The sequence below is a fragment of the Elgaria multicarinata genome, chromosome 2 (assembly GCF_023053635.1).
Source record: "Elgaria multicarinata webbii isolate HBS135686 ecotype San Diego chromosome 2, rElgMul1.1.pri, whole genome shotgun sequence".
NCBI lineage: Eukaryota > Metazoa > Chordata > Lepidosauria > Squamata > Anguidae > Elgaria > Elgaria multicarinata.
This window is the reverse complement of record NC_086172.1, coordinates 160,344,634-160,367,209: the sequence shown is the minus strand read 5'-3', so window position 1 is coordinate 160,367,209 and position 22,576 is coordinate 160,344,634. Positions and strand designations below refer to the sequence as shown.

Here is a 22,576-nt window from a genome sequence, read left to right as displayed (position 1 = left end):
CACATTTTGGCCCAGTGTAGACATAACTCTTGCCTTGTCTCCTGACTTCCAGGCTCCTTCCTGATTCTCCTTCCCCTCCTCCCCTCTCGCTCATAAATTCTCGTCCCCCTTTTCATTTTTGTAGCGAAGCATGCTCCAATGTTATGCCTGGCGCTGCCATTTTTGCAACCACGGTTAGATGTCTTAAACCAGGTTTGCAAAATTATGGTTTGAGCTAACTACAGTCAGCTAAAATGCTGGTGCAGACATAACTGGGCACTGGGAGCAGGCCTGGCTCAAAGCATGTTGCCGCCGTCACTGCCTCCTCCCTACCACCCACCCTGATCTGCACACCTGCCTGCCGCGAGGTAGTTTGCTTTTCCTGGTGTGGACATACATGCCCACATGGCGAGTGCGCTGTCTGTAGGGCCTTCAGGGGCCACGCAGTGCCTGCAAGTCCAGCAAAGTATAGCGAGAGCTCCAGGAACTTCCAGGATTTCTCGTGATTGCTTGACCTCTTGCAGGTGTTGCGTGGTTTCTGAAGGCAGAAAGACCTTATGGGCAACGCGCTGGCGACATGGGGGCACATATCCGTGCCAGGAAAAGTAAGCTGGCTGGCCAGAAGGGTTGGGAAACGCACAAGCAGGGTGGATGGGAGTTGAAGCAGGAGGGGCGTGAGTGAACAAGCGGCTGCTTCACGGTCCCGCCAGCTGCCTGCATGCCCAACCAGACAGGCAGGCGGGCAGCAGGACCATGAAGCGGAAGGCCCAGCAGTAAAACTGTTCAAGATACAGAGCCTATGTGCTCAGGTGGTATGAGGACATTGGTGGGCACAGTGGTGGCAGTAATGGGCCACTTGAAAGATTCCTTTGAGAGGCAGACTGGTAGTCGTCCTTACCTTTCCAGTATGTAAGGCAGCAATAAAATAACAAAATTTACAGGAAATACTTTGAGCAGGTTTCTCCCAGTTTTTTTGTTTTTCTTTTTAAACTATACCTTAAATTCAGGGCAAAACTAGACACTGGAGATCTCTGATCAGACCTCATATTACCCTTGCTTTAATGGTGCTTGCGGAGGGGAGTTATCCGTTCGCCCCTACACACCCCCAGCATTGTAGTCCCAATCCAATTCAGTCCCTGTAGCTACTTTTTTAAAAGCATTAAAAGTGTTGTGCAATATCCAATCATGAATCTCCAACATCTTGTCAACAAGGCATTCAGGAACTATATTATGGTTACTTTGGGGACCTGATCTGGCCAATGGGCTACCAAGTAGTCATCCCTGACCTGAGTAATTATGGCTGTGGGACAGTGCCTTTTTCTGCTGATAGGATTTCTATTCAAGAATGGATTCGCAATTAAGCGGAGTGTGTGATTCCAACCCCTCTGGTGCATTACTTAGACAGGGTTTCCTTCAGATTACATAGGAGTTGGATTCCTGGGACCTCAGGGAGCCTCCTTCCCCATATGAGCCCCACCCCATCCATTAAGCTTCTCAGAGGAGGCCCCAGGGATTCTCACAACTATGCTGCTCGGGTGTGTCGCAGGGCTTTCAACAGTAACCTAAATGCACTGGAATACATTGCCCAGAGAGATACATCTGTCTGAAGGCCAAACTAGACAAGGTGATGGAGATCCACGATTGATTCTCCCATCTCTTTACATTTTGGCATAACAGCTGCCAGGGACTGCGGATCCAATTGAGGAACATTAACCTAGGGAAAGGTTTAACCCTTTCCTTATACTTTCCTCCCAATGAAAATCACCTCCATGGAACTACTACTTGCTCTGTTAGGGAAAACATACATGTACAAGCTGTCATGTACATTTGTCCTAATAAGGCAAACAGCAGCTTGTGTGTGAGAGTTTATTGTCTTCAAAAAATAGTGTAAAGTAGCTGCAGCCATCTAGTGTTTCTAATGTTGCCCTTTTTACAGAATAAGTTGTGTCATTTGGATTTTCATAACACCTTTCTTTCTCATCAGTTACCACATTCTGAGCATGTTAGCAACCCAACACAGTACTGCTCATTAATGGAACACAGACATTGTAAAGTATAATCATGAATGCACTTGTTTCAGGGTAGTTCTTCAAACATGAGAAGGCTACTGTGGAGTAGGTGGTCTCAGCGATTTAGCACTTGTCACACAATGGACTGTACAGTAATAACCAGCATAGCACTAATACGCACTGTTGAAAAGGTCTTTTGCCATGTCATAGGTCTTTGGAAATCCATCCAAAACATACCCTTGGTTCTTACAAGGCATAGACATCAGAGTTTCCTTCATGAACCTAATCACATAGTTATCATCTAGACGACCTGGTTTTAAAGAGAAACAGCCATTATTATAACAGCCTAATTTTTCATAGCTGCAGAGGGGAGGTGCCCAGAGAAATAGATATTTAAAATGTACCAACATCCATGTCTTTAAAAGCCAGTTCCTCACATTCCATCACATTCCAATGCAACTAAGAAATTTGATCTGGTGCACAACTGAGGGGCTAGGGTGGCAAAACTGAGGTTACATGGGGCAGGTCCACTGTCCATTCGTGAGGTCTGTGCCAGTGGGGCACAGACAAGACCATGTTAGGAGTGGAGGGCAAATTTTGCCCACACCAGAAAAAGATCCTTAAGAGTAGAATTTATAGAGTAGAACCACAATACCTGACGGAACGCCTCTCCCGACGTGAATATACCCGGTCACTACGTTCAACATCTAAGGTCGTCCTCCGGGTGCCTACAACGAGGGATAGGGCCTTTTCGGTGGTGGCCCCCAGACTGTGGAATGATCTCCCTGATGAGGCTCGCTTGGCACCAACGCTACTATCTTTCCGGCGCCAGGTTAAGACTTTCCTCTTTGCCCAGGCATATGGCGGCACATCCTAATTACCCACATGTTTAGTTTTAATCGGTTTTTAATGCTTTATGTGTGTATGTACTGTGTTTTAGAGTTTTAAATTTTGTATACTTGTTTTTACCTCAATTTTAGAATTTCTGTAAACCGCCCAGAGAGCCCTGGCTATGAGAGCGGTATAGAAGTGTAATAAAATAAATAAATAAATAAACCCATTCACTTAATTGGAGAGAGAGTAAAAGGATGCACTCAGAGACTGGCTACAGAATTCTTCTGTGGTTGCTTCTACACTAGAACCCTTTGGCACTGCCAAGGAATTGCTTTTCTGCAATTAGCTGGAAGGAGAATTAAAACAAGAGTTTCCACACAGTGTTAAATACAGCAATGCATTATCTAGCAATGCTCTTCCCCATGACTTTTGCTGTCCAGAACTTGTGAGTAAACATGTTTACTATTATGTTTACTCACAAGTTCTGGTCAGCAAAGGTCTCCTGCAATGTTAATTAAATATTTCCTCCATTTAGGTAGAGGGGTGAGTCACTGACACACCAGTCCTGCCATGGAGGAACCATACAGTCGGCTCCTCTCATCACTGGTTCCCTTGACCCTGAGAGGCCTCTTCACAATGTGCTTGTGTGCAATGACCTGCTCATGAATAAGGACCTATTCATAAGCGAGGCAAAAGGAAGAAAATAGGTCTGGCTGGAGAGCCGTGTATATTCTGTACAAGCCGGAGAAAGGAACTCCTAGGTCCATCCCTAATCAGAGAGCAAGAGTGTGTGAGCCAGCCAGAAATCTTGCCGGGCAGAGGAAGGGGGGGGAGGAACAAGAGGGAAATAGCCCCCTTCCGTCTGACTGAGGGGAAAAAAGAAAACAACTGAGTATTCTTTCCTCACACCAGGTTTCCCAGTCCAATTCTGACACTTTAGACATCACACCACAGGCTTAGATTGCAGAGGGGAATCTCATGGATTAAATTCAACAGGATTCCAAAGGCAGGCTAATATTTCACAGAAGTTGTATACAAATGTCTTGGCTATCTTGTCATTGCTGAAGAGATTTACCTGCATTTTGCTCCATGTTTTCTTTAATTGAATCTAATAATTCCTGTGTTTCTTCTATATTGTCCCCTTCTTCTTCTGCCTCCTCTTCCTCCTCCTCCTCCTCTTCCACCTCAGTCTCTACTACTTCTTTAGGAGCAATAATTTTCTCCTAGGGATGAGAAATTAAAAAAAGTTCTGGCCAATTTCCCCTCATCTGCACAAAAATTAAAGCAATCCCAGCCTATGGTTTCTACATTCTGTATTTGAGTATAAAACTCAAGACAAATCTAATATACAAATGTTTTGGCTTTTAAAGTAGTGTAACTTCCTGAGAAGGTTCCAGCCCTTCCCTTTTACCTCAATGCACTTTGATGTGATCTTTGGATACATCTTCATGAGACCACCAGCTTTCCAGTCAATGTCTATTGAATGTATAATCAGGATTATTGAATTGCTGTAATGAATTACCCTTTCATACACCTGCAATCTGGACAAGTCTTTGTTCTGACATTCTTGACGTATCCAGGTCTCAAAAATAATGCACTGGTAAGGAAATCACGAATTCCTTTTTTATTTGATATGCCAAACCATTTCCCATTAACTAAGGCTGAAATCCAATGCTCACTTAGGACTTACTTCTCAGTAAACACATACATGATTGACATTCTAGTTGTCCTCACCATGAAACACATTCCCCCCCTCCCTTTGGACTTTTCATTTTTTCCTTTGCTTATATCTTTCTTATTGACATGCAGCCTGATCCTGTGCATGGTTTCTCAGAAGTAACCACTGCATGTCTTGGGATTTACTCTAGATTTGTGTGTATAGAACTGCAGCCTTAGCAACCAATTTTATTCACATTTACTCAGAGGTAAGAGGCACAGTGTTTGATGGGGCTTATTCCGGGTAAGTGAATATGACCACAACAGTAGAATGTTAAATATTTCCACAGTTGCATTTGAGTCAATGCAAAAGCCAGTCTTTTGATCTCAATTTAAGGTATTGGAATTAAAATTTTAGGTCCCAACCAGCTCTTGTCTAGCATAGCAACTAGTGGCTCTCCACTCTATGAATGAACATTCAGGTGCACATCTCAATCTGTTCTATGTACAGAAGGCTGCTTCCACGCCTAGAGTCCACTTGCTGGATTTGACATTTTACAATGGAATCTTGGAAATAAAAACAACTTCTCAGAAATAAAAACAACAAAGATTCTTGAGGTACCTTAAAGACTAACACATTTATTTTGGCATACGTTTTCTTGGACACTTCAAACTTCATCAGTTGCATGAAGTGTTGACCTCAAATTGGCATATTTATAAACACACACATGTTGGAGTAGAGATTGAAATGCAGAAGAAAAAAAAAGTAGAGATGGTGATAGTTACCTTAATGAAGGCCATTCACAAATGCGAGCTGATTAACACATGCAGTGTGACTAAAACGGCCTTGTCCTTATTCAAGGCACAGGAAATAGAATTGAATTTATGGATGAACTTCAGTCAAATTTAAGTATTTTTCAGCACAACTGATTTTTTGAGGATAGAGTTAACTTGGTATGGATTGTGCCCCAAAGCTTTGTAAACTGATCTGAAATTTAGGTCACTATATTATCTTAAATCTAAGATATGTTTACAGAAAGGGCCAAGAAACCAGAATAGTGCTTCCAGTAAAATTCAATATTTGGCAAGAGGTCTGTAAATATTCCAGTATTTCTACTGAAATGGTTCAACAGAATACTGAAGAGTCTTTTGGTGAAGGAAGGGGTACTGAACAGATAAAATGCACAGTCTGGAGATATGCAGTGTAAACATATTTATTCTTAATTGCATGCAATGCTTATTTTTTTGTTCTGCTCACATTTTTGTAACAACTCCTCAAGTTACTTCCAAAATGATGCAACAGATCACAACACCAGTGACTTGCTTACCAGATTTTCTATGGCTTTAGTGATTACTTCTTTTATTTTAATGTGGTGCACCTTGTAATGTTTACATAGTAGTTCAGCAATGGACGTTTTCCCCACTCCAGGAGAGCCAAGTATACAAATTTTGACTGGCTGAAAGAGAAAGGATTACAAAGTAAATGGCTAGTCTTTGTGGCCATCACCAAAAGTAAAATTAATGATTAAGGACATTAGGGGAGGGGTCGTAGTAGCCCAGCGTGATAGAGCACATGCTTGGCATGCAGAAGGCCCCAGGTTTGATCCCCGGCTTCTCCAGGTAGGGCAAGGAAACGAATCCTGCCTGAAACTCTGGAGAGCTGCTGCCAGTCAGTGTCAACAGTACTGGGCTAGATGGACCAATAGTCCGACTCAGTATAAGGCAGCTTTCCATGTTCCTATGATACAATCCTATACTCGCATTTTTGCTGGCTGAGGTGCTATAAGAATCAGTGAAAGCTCCTCTATATTGTGGAAGAAGACATACTGTGAACATGACAGATAAGCTAGTGGAACACTTCGCGGGGATATCGGTTCTGCTGAAGAAGAATTACTAAAATAGGGCAGGGACATGGGCAGGACAGGGCTGGCACAGGGAAGAACACTTACAATGGCCCCGTTCAGAAGACACCTTAAACCACGGCTTTAACCATGGTGGTGAAGCCAGAAAGCTGGGCTGTGTTCAGAAGACACCTTAAACCATGGCTTTAATCACGGTGGTTAAGACAGAAGGTGTCTTCTGAAAGGGGCCACTGTATCCTATACTCCTCCAGATTATGACAATTCCCCTGTCAATGGCACAGCTTTATGCAAGCCCAAAACCTGGCACAAGGAATCATCCGCTCATCAACTCCAATGGTGGTGGTGGTGGTGGTGAAACAGTCATCTCCCACATTAACTGCTCCACCCCATGTCACAACAGAGCATAGGATATGGTATAACTGAACACTCAAACACACTATACCACCAGCAATGTAAATACAAGGAGACCACAACTCAGATGATAAGGTGCACAGCAAAGGGTTATATCTCTATGGCCTCAGGTTGTACACAGAGAGGGCTCGCAAGAAAGAATTGTGCTGATGAGAAAAAGGGCACAGGGCACAAAAGCAGCACACTTCGCACGAACAGCACGTCTCCAGCGCATTCCTAGGGCCTTGAGCACATTGCTAACACCTCTCTTCAAGAATGCTTCCAGACGAGGATTTATTTTGGAATTAGTTATAGAATATAAGCTGAATTCAGTTGTAGAATATATGTTGTGGAATCACAAAATTTATCCCTTTACATTCAATGAGGCTTACTCAGGGGTGTTTTTTTATATAATTTTGGTTGTTTTTAAATTTTGTATATCTGTTTTTAATGTTCATTGTTTTTAAGTTTTGTATACCGCCCAGAGAGCTTCGGCTATGGGGCGGTATATAAATGTAATAAATAAAATAAAATTAATAATAAATATTGCCTAGTAAGTGCGTTTATGATTACAGACAAATAAATACTATGCTTTTCTTCAAATTTCACAGGTTTGTGTTTGTTTATATATACATATTTTGGCCCACCAGAGCACTGTAAAATGTATATTTATGCCCACTTTACCAATAATCCTCGACTTTGCTTGTACTCCTTGACAACTTGTTCAATACTCTCCACTATTCCTGCTTGAGCAACCCATTTAATGTTGAAATTCTCCTTCAAAAAGACAGCCTCCATTCGCAGATTCACAAGTAATTCATCCAAGTGTGCTTGCTAAAGGAAGCACATTATTATTATTATTATTATTATGATAATGATGATGATTAGAGAGTACTTATAAACCGCTTTTCAACAGTTGTAATGCAGTGTACATAATTACAAATATAAAACTTAAACAATGCAATTGTAAAACTAACAAAAGTAGTAAACAGCAACAGTTACAAATCTCAGTTTCTAAATGCCTAGTGGACTGAGTATTTCTTAATGTGTCTGAAAAGAGATCAGGGGGTGCCCATCAGGATTGGGACCATGGTATGTAGGGGCTTAACCCTATCTTCCTGTCCTTATGAAAATCCCCCCCCCTCCACTGCTATTTGGCATGGGGGTGGGGGGAAGCTGTCACCAGTGTCAATTGTCATGTCTGTGTTCTTCAACACAAATGTTATCCTTTCTAGCTGAAAATATTTTTTTCAAAAAAGGAAAGGAAAGAAATAAGAAATAAGTACCGTTAAATCTTTGTTTAGGAAAGCATTTTCTCTTGGAACCTTCTGTGTTTTTCCTGGGCCCACATTTCTGCTGATGCACTTTTAAAAGAAAAACAGTGGGTAAGTTTTAGATCTGGCACTAACCAATGCCCAAACATACAGGAGGGAAATCAGAATAGTTTATTAATTGTTTTAAGCCAGAAGGCCATAACAATAAGAACCAACTATTGAGCAGATGGCTGCTAACAAAACCAGCAAAGCACACCCAAAATTAATATTTGTTCAGAACTATTCCTGCAGTGCCACATCATATTCCTTTTTACAAACCTGCTGCAAATTTTGGAAGCTGTCACAGCAAATTGAGCCATCTTCTTCATAATTAACATGAATTTCCTCACTCAACAATAAGTCAACTTTCTATTGTAAAGACGAGCAAGTAACATTCTCAAAGTACTTTCAAACAGTCCTCCTCTCACAGTTTTGTACAGGGTTGGTGACCATACAGAAAGGAAGACAGGGCTCCTGTATCTTTAACAGTTGTATCGAAAAGGGAATTTCAGCAGGTGTCCTTTTGTATGCAGGCAGCACCCAGTTATATTCCCTCTTCCTCACAATATCAGTGTTTTGAACAGTCATGAAAAATGCCTCATATAGAGATACCCTGTTATTATTATTATTATTATTATTATTATTTATTTATTTATTTATTTATTTATATAGCACCATTAATGTACATGGTGCTGTACAGAGTAAAACAATAAATAGCAAGACCCTGCCGCATAGGCTTACATTCTAATAAAATCATAATAAAACAATAAGGAGGGGAAGAGAATGCACCAAACAGGCAGTATAAAAGTCAGAACAATTCAAGTTTTAAAAGCTTTAGGAAAAAGAAAAGTTTTTAGCTGAGCTTTAAAAGCTGCGATTGAACTTGTAGTTCTCAAATGTTCTGGAAGAGCGTTCCAGGCGTAAGGGGCAGCCGAAGAAAATGGACGAAGCCGAGCAAGGGAAGTGGAGACCCTTGGGCAGGTGAGAAACATGGCATCAGAGGAGCGAAGAGCACGAGCGGGGCAATAGTGTGAGATGAGAGAGGAAAGATAGGAAGGAGCTAGATAGTGAAAAGCTTTGTAGGTCAACAGGAGAAGTTTATATTGGATTCTGAAGTGAATTGGAAGCCAACAGGTAATTAGGCTTTAGCAAAGGCATTCCAACCTTTAGAATGGGGAAAACACGCACCAAAGATGAGAAGCCACCAAATGATCAGTGGTTGGAGGGAAGGAGTGGGGCCTTCTGGGGAACACTGGAGGGCTAGATTGGGACCCCAGAGGGACAGGTTTGGCTAATGGGCCTGAGGTGCTGCACCCATGCTTTAAACTGCCACGGGTTTCTGATTTGTGTTTAAGAGTACGATAATCAAGATCTGTTCCATAACTCATTTTAAGAAGATCGTGGTCTTTCAGCATGGAAGTATTCTCAAGGGAAACATGAGAGTCAAAAATCTTAAACTGCTTTACCTTGACGATTTCACCCAGCGTTTGAATCGCTTCGTCCACTGCAATTAAGTAATGAGTCCGTGGTCTGTGATCTGCTATATTCTGCAACACTCTGCAGTGGGGCAAACACAAGCACAAGTCACCTAAGTCCTCAACGTGTTATACAAGGAATGTACATGATACAATGAGTACACTTCCGTCCACTGAAGGTGATTTTGGCCATTTCCAACTGCTGCTGCACATGGTTTGGGGTCTCTTCAACATAGCAGGGAAGAGGGGAGCTACAGGGGAAAAGGGGGATTGGCAAAAATTGCCTCTTACATTGCCTTCCATTTGTGAAAGCATGCACGTTACTGAATTCAAGGCCCTTCCAAAAATGGACGGATTCCTTCCATTTGTAGAAGGATATCTTTGGATCCAACCCAAGGTCGTGGTTGGCATATCGCGTGTCAATCCCATGCCATGGCTGAGAAACATCCATGAGTCTGGAGTAACTGGGTGACCCAACCCTTTAAAATGGCAGGACCATCAAGGATCTGAGGAGAACTTGGGAAAGGGGACATGGACAGAGTATACAGGAAAAAGGTAGCCCTCTGAGCCTCCTCAAAAGGTCAGGAAGGAGGCTTAAATCCAAATTACGCATCAGGCCCAGAAAATCTTATCAGTGGCTGTGCTTCTGACCAGAATGTATGGGGGGAGGGGGAGAATGACAACAAGGAATTATGACTTTTATCTTGCTTTTAAAAATGCTGTGCTGATGCCTCACAGTGACTGCCTATAACTCTCATGTACATACATTATCTCGATAAATTAATTTTAAACCGTTCAGATGTTCTGGACTTCAACCCCATGAGTCCCAGCCAGCTTGGCCCATGGCCAGGGATGCTGGCTGCTGTAGTCCAAAACCTCTAGAGGGCACCATGCTGGGGAAGGCTGCTTTAAAGCACAACGTCAGAAAGAGCATTAGTTGCCCAATTCATGCAAGCTTGCCTCAAGGCACTGAGAATCAAGGACACAGAAGTCTCAATTAATGGAGTCATTTCTGCATGGCATTAGGCAACATTCCTTTTCAAGATGCCTCCAGAATGAACTTGGATTTTAAATATACCTGTAGACAAACCTTCTTGGAAACCTACACAAATAGGCATAAATCTGTTTCGGTTAGATGTAGCTCTGATAGTCATTAATGATGATGATGGGAGCCTGTAACTGATTTCAGTAACACCAGAGGGAACTAGTGGTACCCTGGAGTGAAGGAGAGCTAAAAGGTATACTTGCGCTGCTAAGTCAACAATGTGAATGGCTGGAACAAAATTCCGTCCATCTCCAAAATACGGAATTGCAGGAGTTTCACCGAGCCAAGATAACTGAAAATAATCACAAAGTCACTTAGGTTAGTAACTTTAATATGATTTGTGGGGAGGAATCATTCCCTCAAGATGCTAACTTGCTAACTAAGAGAGCCAAATTATCTATACGGCTTGTTTACCTAAATGTGCATATTCGTGTTTCAGCACACACAACACAGCCATCCATTCGCCGTAGCACCAGGCTTTTAACACAATAATGCACATATTTACATTCACAATTTACCGTGACTTTTAGTTCACGTCTGAGTTTGCACCGCGTTATGGTTATGTGCCTTTGGGGGAGTTAAATTACATTTTGACATGTGGGTAGAGCTTTGTGGGTAGGACAAAGTGATTGGGTGATTCCCCGGCTTCCCACCTATCGTGTCCTCTGGCTGCCTCGTTCCTTCCCGCCATTTTGATGTTGAATTAAGATGGAGCTTTTTAAAATGAAAATAAAGAGGGGGGAACGGGCAGCAAGAGACAGGAGATGTGTTCAGTCCCCCACTCACATCTTCCTCTGCTGCCTCGTTCCATTGTACCCTACTCATGATATTTTAGGGAATGATCCAATCAGTGCATGATTTGTGAACCAGAAGCAGGTCCTCAGGCTAAATTTGCAGAGACCTAAAGCCATTCCATTTTGCCACGTAAGAACAGCCTTGCTGGATCACATCAAACCTCCACCTAGGCCGAATCTACATTACTGTAGCTGTAACGTTATAGATAGCTCTGGATGACATCAGTGATCACATGATGGGTTCCTTATATCGTTATACAGAAAGGTTTTGTACCGTTTTACCTTTCGTTGTAACACTTCTGCATCGTTAGACTTCTTTCAATGTGCTCTGTTGTTAAGATGTCTTCTATGTCACATTGCAAAACTAATGTCACATGGTCCCTCACCGGGCTTCCTGTCTGATGTAACTTCCTCTACGCGCCTTCAGTAACGGTTGTTAGAACTGGTGAATGGAATGTGTTAAATCTTTCTAATTTTTAAAACGTTATTTTCATGGCATTACATGCAGCCTATCTCGGGTTAAAACTTTTTTTTAATTTTTTTTATTTTATTAAAGGATGCGCACATGCGCATCCTTAATTTATTTTTTTTTAAGTTTTTACCCGAGGTAGGTTGCATGTAATGCCACAGAAATAATGTTTTAAAAATGAGAAAGATTTAACACATTCCATTCACCAGGCATCCCTACACTTTCCTCAAGAGACAGACAACTCCAACAATCCACAAACCACTCTCTCTGAAGAACTCCCGCCACAAAGTTTTGAAATTAAAAGCATGCGCATAAAGGAATGTTAGCTACAGAGGCGCGGAAAATACAAAAACAAGGAAGTGGCAGGTGCAGAGAAAGGACAGTCTGGGACATGCAAGGATCACAGAAACGAGAAAAAGAAACAACACAGACAACGGGACAACGAACAGTGTGTTCTGCAACGACTTTACAAGAAAAGTTAATTAACGCTACTGAGCAACAGTATACAAGGTAGCGATACAAGTTACAACGTTACAAAGGCTCAAAAAATCGATATAAGCAGAAGTGTAGATCCACACCCAGTCTAGCTTCTGTTTCCAATGGAGGACAGCCAGCTCAAAGTTCACAGATTGAATACATCAATGTGTTCAATCCATTGTTTCTGGACAAGTTTTGCAAAATTGCCTGTCTTCCAAATTACCTCGAAAAAACACTTACCTTAAAAAAGTAGTGCAGAAGTCTTTCTTCAGCTCCATACTGAACACCTGAAGCAACAACATATGTTGCAAATTTGCTTTTGTTCTGTGGAAAAAAGTAAAGGCTATTATTAAAACAACAACCAAACTCTGCAGCATTGCAAATATAAAGTATTTTAAGAAGCAAATTTAATTCATCCCCACCAAAATAACCTTGTGAGGTACATCAGGGGTGAACAGAAAGTAAATCTGGATCTATCAGTAGAAGCTCAGTGATTTACAGTAAATCATCAACATTATCAAAAACCCGACATTATGGCTCCCAAGCTGGCTGGAATCCTTTCACCTCTCTTTTTTTAAGCCAGCTACCCATCTCCCTTGCCAGGATTCTATCCAGCTGGAACACAGCCCCATTCTCTACCATACAAAGATGCACTCCAGTTTTTCCAACTCACCTGTTTTCCACCCTTCCTGCCACAACTTTGCCTTCCACAACATTTCTTCCCCATCCCTTATCATGGGCAACATCTGTACAGATGTTATAGTCCCCTTCCAATAAGTTCCCTGGCAGCTGATGGAAGAGCGGCTAAAATAGCGCATACTGCAGCACGTGGCCTCAGAAAGAGTAATTCCAGCACCTTCCATTTGTGCGCCCCCTTGCCCACCATTACAAAGCCAATCAAGTTGCTGGCTGAAAGGGTGGGGAAAAGGTTGGGGCCATTATAACCCACTGCTCTCCAGCATTAAGCTGCCTCAGCTCATGTCTTTCAGTAGGTTTTGCCATGCTTAACCCTGCACAGGATCAGTGTCGTGGGCTCCCATTGCTCATGCCAAGCTGGAGATAATCCAAACGACGGGGTCCTCCTAAGTGTCCCCTTTGGGAGTTGCAGTCCAAAGTGTGAGAAAGCATAATAAAGCCGATATATGTTAGTATTGTAGATTATGCCCTGTATCTTTTGCTTTGAAAGCCACATACAGATGGTTTTCCGTTAATACTCACCGTTTTGCCAAGTTTGATAATAGTTTTTTCAGCATTACTGTGCTCTATAAAGTTAGGGTGAGGTTTCCTTCGACGATAGTCTTCCTCAGTGAAGGGTATTTCCGGATCTTCCTGGTTGGAGCAGGCGGTAGGGGGTGATTCAGGGGGAAAGGGATTATATAAAAAAAAGCTTGTTGTTTTTAATGTGACCTTTGGAATTATTCAATTTTTATTCTGACAGAACAAAATTATGATTTTTAAAAAAAGATTGAAAGTCATTTTAAATGCCATCTTCCTATTAGTTCATTTAAAAGTCATTAAATGAAATAGTAAGAATTAAGCGTAGCTTTCTGTGCTACAAATAAACAATGGTGGATTTTAAAAACAAATGAACCAAAAACGGAAATGGTGCTACTTCAGCAGTCAAAGTGGAAATGTTCAGAGAATATAAAGCTGTGCCGTACATTCTTTCACCAAAGATTTAGGACAGCAATCAATACAAGCACAAGTTTGCTTGCTAAAATTAATAAATGTCAGGCGTTTGTTCACTTTTCCCACCACTCACCGGATCGAGGGGCTTGCTTCGTGCCCAGGTCATGATTGTTGATAGTAGAATGAACACTTTCTGCTTCTCAAATTTGTATGCTTTATCACTCAATGCTGTAAAATGATATTACGCTGCATATGTTAACATAAATAGAAGATTTTTATATTTGCATTTTATTGATAACGTTCTAGTGGTGGAGACCTTTTCTTCTCTCAGATTTAGGGCCATAGTTATACTGAGAGTATCTTAATGAACACACAGTGACCTAGTCCAAAAGACTATGGCTAAGATTGACTGTATACAGTTCTGCAGCCAGAGTTTGTAGCCCTGTTCAAATACTGACAATTTATCTGATCGACCATTTGGTGTGTGTGTGTGTGTGTGTGTGTGTGTGAGAGAGAGAGAGAGAGAGAGAGAGAGAGAGAGAGAGAGAGAACTAAAGCCAGACATTTAGCTAGGCATAAAAACATGGGGCTGTATCCAGAGTTATTCTAATTTAAGTCCTGGTTTAAACATGCTCACTAACCATTTACTGCAAAAGGGCTTGCGGCCTAACAATGGCTTACTGTGTTGTCTGCACAGGCCCAACATTTGTAGGTGTGGGCAATTTCCTAAGGCCACCAAGTAAGTAAGTGGCTGAATGATTTGAACTCAGGTCTTTATAGTTCAACAACTATCTGCTGAATCACATTAGATGTACAAAAGCTGATGAATGACAGGTTGTTTACATTCTCCATACCTCATTTAGGTGAAGAATAAATTATACTGACCAGTAGCTGCCGAGGTTGCTTCCACAATTTGTTTTGCATCTTCAGTGATGTTATAAATAATGATGTCACATTCAGACAGGTAAGCTAACCGTTCATCATCAGAAAGTGTCTAAATCCCCCCAAGAAAACAATAGCCAACATTTTATTTTATTTATTATTACAATTATATCCTTTTTTTCTCCTTCATGGAACCTAAGGTGGTTTACGTGATCCTCCCCCTCTCCACTTTATCTCCACAACAACCCTATTAGGTAGGTAAGGCTGAGTGTCAGTGACTGACCCAGTCACCCAGTGAGATTCATGGCTGAGCGGGGACTAGAACTCGGATCTCTGAGTCCCAGTCCAACACACTAATCACTACACCACACTGGCTCCATAAGGAGGAATTACTTTTTCCCATATTGCAATATCTCGTTTTCAATCTTAATTTTCAGACTTGAAAGTAACCTTGGAATGCTCAGGCAAGTATAGTTTGTACTCAAATTTATTACTCTATGATGGGTGTGCCATCCATTTTAGGTTTGACTTAAGCATTCAGTAGGACATGAAATATAGTCTGTACCATCTTAGATATGCATATGTATAGAATTACAGCCTTTGGTTGTATCCAATGTTAGTCCTACTTAGAGAAGTCCCATTGAAATGAATGGGATTGAAGCAACATTAACATTGGATATAACTCTTGATATTTTGAAATTGTTGAATACTCACATGGCAGTACAATATAAATAGCTGTTGTTGAGGTTGTCACACAGAGGAGGGCCAGGATCTCTTCTTGATCCTCTCAGAGTGCAGGACACGGAATAACGGGCTCAAGTTAAAGGAAGCCAGATTACAGCTGGACATCAGGAAAAACTTCCTGACTGTTAGAGTAGTACAACAATGGAATCAGTTACCTAGGGAGGTTGTGGGCTCTCCCACACTAGAGGCCTTCAAGAGGCAGCTGGACAACCATCTGTCAGGGATGCTTTAGGGTGGATTCCTGCATTGAGCAGAGGGTTGGACTCGATGGCCTTGTAGGCCCCTTCCAACTCTGCTATTCTATGATTCTACTCTCCTTTTCTGCAGTTAGAAAAATCCTGCACTTCAGCACTCTGCAGCCTAAGTATTTTACCAAATGAAACAAGTTTAATGCTCACTCTGTATGCTTCCACAGCAAAATCTGGTTTTGTACTCTCTGCTTGTGAAAGAGTTCCCACAACTTGGTATATTCCTTCCTTTGGTTTAGATGGTGAAACATCAGCAGCTGATCTCCCCTCATCTTCTTCTTCCTCTTCCTCTGGTACTTCTTCCAAAGAGGCTCCAACAGTACAGCTCGCTAGATACTTAAGATGTACAATAATTGTCAGTGAGTTAATGAAAGAGCAACCAAATCCATGTTTATACAGTCATGGTGATTTCCTATTTAAATATAGTGGACATGTAGGACGCATTCAGACACAGCAACAAACCAAGGCTGGGGAAATTGCACAATTCCCCCCACTGCATAAGTGGCAACTGTTCACCATTAATACAGCAGGGGAAAGGACAAAGGGCACACGCAGATCAGGGTAGAAATTAGTTTTCCCCCTTTGTCCTGCAGCAGTCATGGGGCAAAACTCTGCAGGGCATCCAGCTCCCTTGCGGGCCCAGGCAGATTTTCACCCATCGCTAGTTGGGAGTTCATTGGTCATTCCCTTTTGACTGCCTTCCCATTGACCAATTCTCATAAAACACACTTCATCAGAAACAACAAATAGAAAGGAAAAGCAGTACAATCACAGGATTATTTAAAACATGGTATTTTAAAAAAGAGAAACTGATGCCAGGGTTTTCACCACTAACTCCAATTTGGGTACACCCGGATTCTGATATTAAAAATAAAGCAGTAGATAAAAATAAATTAAAGGAAATACAAATGATACAGATGAAAGATTTTTATGAAAAACAACGCCCTATAACACATGAAGTATGGAAGAATAGGACACAAAATATAGAAATGTCATGGATAATATAGGCACAAACCAGCAGATTCATAAATAGGGGGAGGATAGTAAGACAAAGTACAAGAGATTTAACGGAATGAGAAAAATTTATAATAATAATAATAATAATAATAATAATAATAATAATAAATTATTTATTTGTTACCCACTTCTCCCTCTGGATCCAGGTGGGGTACAACACAAATAAAGACACCATAAAATACATAAAACTAATTCAAACGTTTCTAACCAGTGCAGTTTAAAACCTTATAGAGAACTATAAGGTAAGAGACAAAGGGTTAATAACTCAAATATACAAAATAGTAATAAAACAGGAGATTAGGGGAAATGAGACAATAAAACAGACATGGCAAAGGGATATAGAAGAGTAGAGGAAGAAGAATGGGAGAACATTTACATCCACAAGAATAAAAGAAAGCGCTTTAAAAGTAATCCAGAAATGGTATTGGACACCGGTTAGGCTGGCAAAAATTAACAAGATTTTGATACCCTCTTGTTGGAGAGGATGTAAGGATAATGGAACCCAAATACATATGAGGAGGAACTGTGGGAAAGTAAAGAAATTTTGGGACACGGTCTTTAGAGAAATTGAAAAAAATATTGATAAAAAAATATATAAAAAGCCAGAGCTGGCATTATTGAATATTAAAGAAAATAAAGAGATAAAAAGAAAAAAACGTTAATTGGATATATGCTGACAGCTGCAAGGCAATTAATAGCAAATAACTGGAAAACAGCAAAGATGCTGACAGTAGCTATATGGAAAAGGGAAATTTGGGAAATAGCAATTAGTGAAAAATTGACACAGAAATTACAATTACAAAGAGGAATAAAACAAAAAGATAACTTTAAGAAAGATTGGCAAAAATATATAGAATATATGAAGAAAGAAATGAACAGAACAACTCTGGCAGAGGCCTATAGGATGCTCTGGGACTCCTGAAAAGATGTTAGAAAATATCTATAAATAAAATAAAATAAAATAAAGAAGAGATAAACAGAAATGATATAACATCCCAGAAAAAGAAATGGGACAATCTATGTGAAATGTACCAGGCCGGGGGGGGGGGGGGGGGAGGGAACAGGATAAAAGGGATAAAAGATGAAACCTGAATGGAAAGTAATTATGCTTATAACTTTGGGTGGTAAAAAAGGTTACTGTATAATGAATATAGATAGATAGATAGATAGATAGATAGATAGATAGGAAAAATAAATAAATAAAAAATCTCTTGACACACAGACTCGTGAATTACGATGTTTTCACTATTATTCAAAGTCAGGAGTTTATTTATGTCCATAAAGTTTTTTGTTTTTTTTAAGAATTAGGGTATCTTTTTTAAAAAAAACAAAACAAAACTATAAAGTCTTATTTTTAATATCAAAAAAGTTAAGTATAATTAAACAAAAATAATTAATTGCAAATTGGAGCAAAATGAAATATGAACACCCAAAAAGTCTCTGTACAACTTTATAAAGATGCAGGCCAAACTACAATGATATGCCAGTAACATACAGCCTGTAAACAAATCTTGAAGGGATTAAGAGACACCTACAGTTAAAAGCAATCCAATCAAAGTTTAGTTATTGCTTGGAAAGAAAAACTCCAGCTGTTAAATTTAACAAAATAAGATTTAAAAGCCTCTGTACAACTTTAGTTAAGTTAAACCTTTTGTTAGATTTGATTTTTCTCCACGAACTGTGTTCACAGGGTTACTAGTAACTACATTTATTCTATTATACTTATACACATCATCATGAGAGATAAAGAAAACAGCTATATTTTTTAGGAAGTTGCATCTTGCAGCAGGGCTGTAATTGCAGTTCAGCAATCTGCAGCTAGTAGCTATGCCAGGAAGGCTAAGGACAGATGAGAGCCTACATGTCATCCTTTCTTGACCACTGCCTTCTAATCCCCTTTTTTACCGGCCCTTGAAGATTCATAGCTGTTGGCAGTGGTGATGGTGGTTTTGCATGATTGAACCCTTCATCCTACAAATCTTTCAACACAGAAAACTAGCAAGACAAGAAGGCCAAGCTGTAAATCTTTTACCTAAAATCTGGTTTTCTATGCGCAAAGAGCTTTTATCCGTAAAAGAGGTTTTCATATCAGAAGACTGGAAAGCAGCCAATGTAACAGGAATTTTTAAAGGGGGGGGGGAGGAAATTCCATGCCAGTTAGCTTAACATCTGTTCCAGATAAATTGCTGGACAATCTTCTGCCCTCCAGATGTTTTGGACTTTAACTCCCAGGAGTGCTGAAAGGTGTGATCCAAAACATCTGGAGGGTACCAGGTTGGGAAAGGCAGATACAGAATAACAAATCAAGAGGTTTTAATTTTCACTTTTGCAAGGGGAGGTCCTGCCTCACTGTACGTTTAGAATTTTTTGAGAGTATCAAAGTGGTGATCAGGTAGACGTTGTACATGTGGACTTTTAAAATGCTTTTAACAAAGCCATTCATCAAAGGTTCCTGAGTAAATGTAGCAGGTATGGGATAAGAGGACAACCCTCTTATGAATTAATACCTTGTTAAAGAACAGGAAACAGAGAATAAAAATGGACAGGTCTCACAATAGGGACAGGTAAGATGTGGTGTCCTGCAAGGATCTGTATTGGGCTGGTGTTTTTTTAACTTATTCATAAACAGTCTGAAGTTGTGGTGAGTAGCAAGATGGCCAAGTTTGTGGAAGACATCAGAATATTCAGGGTGTTAAAAGCAAAGATGGAGTTTCGAAAGAGTCCTTCCAATCTTGCCAAACAACAAAATAGTAAATTTGCTTCAATGTATGTAAGTGCAAAGTGATGCACACCAAGGGAAAAAAAAACCCTAACACTTATATTGATTGGGTCATGGTAGAGAGTTCAATGAAAATGACCCAAAGTGCTGCAGCTGTGAAAAAGATAGATTCCATTCTATATATCAGAAAAGGTATTGAAAATAAAACTGCCAATATTGTAACATTTTAATACTTATCTATGGTGTAGTGATAACTGGGCCAGATCTACACCTTAATTCAAACGATTATGAATATGGAATAGGAAGCAAGATATAAAGCAGTACATGGAATGTGGATTGTGCCCCAACAGTTATCAGTGCACTTCAGTACTGCTATACTAGCCCTGATGGTTATGTGCAACTTCCAGTATCAGAGGCAGTAAGCCTGGGTGCACTGGTTGCTGGGGAACATGGGTGGGAGGGTGCTGTTGCACCATGTCCTGCTTTGTTGGTCCCTGGCCGAAGGCTGGTTGGTTGTGTGAACAGAGTGAAGGACGAGAAGGACCCTTGGTCTGATCCAGCATGGCACTTCTAATGTTCTTATGTTCTTGTACCACCTTTCAACCAGAAGTTCCCAAAGACTTTGGGCAACATTACATATCCCCAAATATTCTCAGATATCCCCAAACTTTATTTTACTCTTAGGATTCTCACTTAGATAGGGTGACCATATGAAAAGGAGGACAGGGCTTCTATATCTTTAACAGTTGCATAGAAAAGGAAATTTCAGCAGGTGTTGTTTGTATATATGGGAAACCTGGTGAAATTTCCTGTTCATCACAATAGTTAAAGCTGCAGGTGCCCTGCCCTCTTTTTAATCTGGTCACTCTAGTATAGCTCCTGCAGCTTTAACTGTTGTGATGAAGAGGGAATTTCAGCAGGTTCTCCATATATACAAATGACACCTGCTGAAATTCCCTTTTCTATGCAAGTGTTAAAGATACAGGAGCCCTGTCATCCTTTTCATATGGTCACCATAACTTAGACCCTTTCTTGGATTTTCGCCCTTGAACAGGCTATTGTCTGAATTTTGTAGGCCTTCCTGGATAGATAGTATCAACTAATCATGGCTCTTGGGATTCTCAGTGGAGGAGTGGCTCTCAGAAATGATGGTTGGGGTGGTGGTGGGGGGATGATGTTAAAAAGCCACTGGCCTCTTGCTAGATCTTGAGCGGCTGCAGGGAAATATTCACACCGTCCTGTGTGTCTGCATGTGCGTTGGCAGGGGAAACATTACTCTTAGCCTCGCCTACCTCATAGGGAAGTTGTGAGGGTAAACTTAGGGGAGGGGGGAACAACCATGAAAATACTTTGTTTAAAAGCAGCTAACAGGACAGGACCGATTTGGACTGAGGACACAGTGCCGATGGTGTTTAATCCTTCCCACACCTGATTAAAATCACACATACCACCGCCATAGCTACTATTTGTCCCATAGGACGAAACATTCAGGATCATAGAGACTTAAACTTTTTCTATTGCAGGTAAACAAGGAAAGAATATGACACATCAGAAAGGGAAAATATTTCATTTTATATAAACCAGGAATGGGTGGACATCCCCATGTTATTGGGTTTCAACTCCTATCAGCTCCTGCCTCACTCCTGAAATAAACAGGCATAAATCTCTCCTTCACCTTTTTTTCCCTTCCCAAAGAAAGCAGTGTTGTAAGAGAACTAGATTTTTTTTAAAAAAGAAAAGTCTCATCACACACTCCTTTTCTAACCCAGTTGGGTTCTCCAAATACGTTGGATTATATGCATCCAGCCAGTGGTGCCCTAGGCATAAAGTGACCATATGGAAAGGAGGACAGGGCTCCTGTATCCTTAACAGTTGCATAGAAAAGGGAATTTCAGCAGGTGTCACTTGTATATATGGAGAACCGGGTGAACTCCCCTCTTTATCACAACAGTTAAAGCTGCAGGAGCTCTACTAGAGTGATCAGATTTAAAAGAGGGCAGGGCCCCTGCAGCTTTAACTGTTGTGATGAAGAGGGAATTTCACCAGGTTCCCCATATATACAAATGACACCTGCTGAAATTTCCTTCTCAATACAACGGTTAAAGATACAGGAGCCCTGTCCTCCTTTTCATATGGTCACCCTACCTAGGGAGGACACCAGTTTGGGGAAACGCTTTCCTACCGTCCTAAAGCAGAGCCAGACGAATATCTTTATTGAAGTGCCGGGGTCTCCCCACAGACAAAAACAGAAATCCGGCCTCCCTGTTTCTCTGCTTCCTGCCTTCGTATATCAGCCCATCATTGCCTGGTGGTCACCACCACGGCCTCTTCCTCCTCCATCCTCACCCTCCCGATGTTGCTGCCGCCGTAGGTGTCCAGGTGGTTCAGAAAAATCCTCTGGCAGCGGATGATCTCTTCGGCCTCCGCCACCGCCTCCTCTTCCTCCGACATGGCTGCGGTTGACAGGGAAGCCTAGCGGTTGCTAAGCGACCGAGCCACGCGCAGGGCCAGGAAGGAGGGAGGGAGGGGGAGAGGGACCTCTGGAGGAAAAACAAAAAAGTGAGGGCGTGGTCAGCGGGCGGGCAGGGTCACGAGGTGGGCCTCTGGGCGGAGCTTATGCTAGTTGGCAAATTGCCTTGCCGCGTCGTTCGAGGCTACCTGAAAGCAAGTCCCGCTTAGCTGGGTGAGACTTTCTTCCAGGTAAATAAACTATATACAGCCGGACTGAGGAAACCTGGGGGCTTCCAGACCTTCCTGGACTTCTATTCCTGTCATCCCCAGCCAGCATGGACAAGGGTCAGAGAGGATGGGAGTTGCTGCTCAGCAACACAGAAAGGGCCAAAGTTGCCTCCCCCCCCCTCCAACATCGTGTACAGCATTGCAGCCTTAGGTAGGGTGGCCATGTGAAAAGGAGGACAGGGCTCCTGTATCTTTAACAGTTGCATAGAAAAGGGGATTTCAGCAGGTGTCCTTTGTAGGCATGCAGCACCTGGTGAAATTCCTTCATCATCTCAACAGTTAAAGCTGCAGGAGC

The 22,576-nt window shown here is 41.4% G+C and overlaps 1 protein-coding gene across 1 annotated transcript in view; it reads right to left on the bottom strand.

The window, feature by feature from the left end:
• Positions 1-22,004, bottom strand: part of AK7 (adenylate kinase 7) — a 30,977-nt gene extending 8,973 nt beyond the window's left edge. The window contains exons 1-13 of the mRNA XM_063118490.1: positions 21,889-22,004; positions 15,957-16,142; positions 14,818-14,926; positions 14,066-14,160; positions 13,522-13,632; positions 12,544-12,627; positions 10,767-10,855; positions 9,510-9,600; positions 8,017-8,094; positions 7,415-7,564; positions 5,807-5,935; positions 3,898-4,045; positions 2,170-2,298 (exon numbers count right to left, since the gene is read on the bottom strand). Coding sequence (XP_062974560.1) covers positions 2,170-2,298; positions 3,898-4,045; positions 5,807-5,935; positions 7,415-7,564; positions 8,017-8,094; positions 9,510-9,600; positions 10,767-10,855; positions 12,544-12,627; positions 13,522-13,632; positions 14,066-14,160; positions 14,818-14,926; positions 15,957-16,142; positions 21,889-21,993 — 1,504 coding nt within the window. The 5' untranslated portion in view covers positions 21,994-22,004. The remainder of the gene's footprint in view (positions 1-2,169; positions 2,299-3,897; positions 4,046-5,806; positions 5,936-7,414; positions 7,565-8,016; positions 8,095-9,509; positions 9,601-10,766; positions 10,856-12,543; positions 12,628-13,521; positions 13,633-14,065; positions 14,161-14,817; positions 14,927-15,956; positions 16,143-21,888) is intronic.
• Positions 22,005-22,576: the final 572 nt, after the last annotated feature.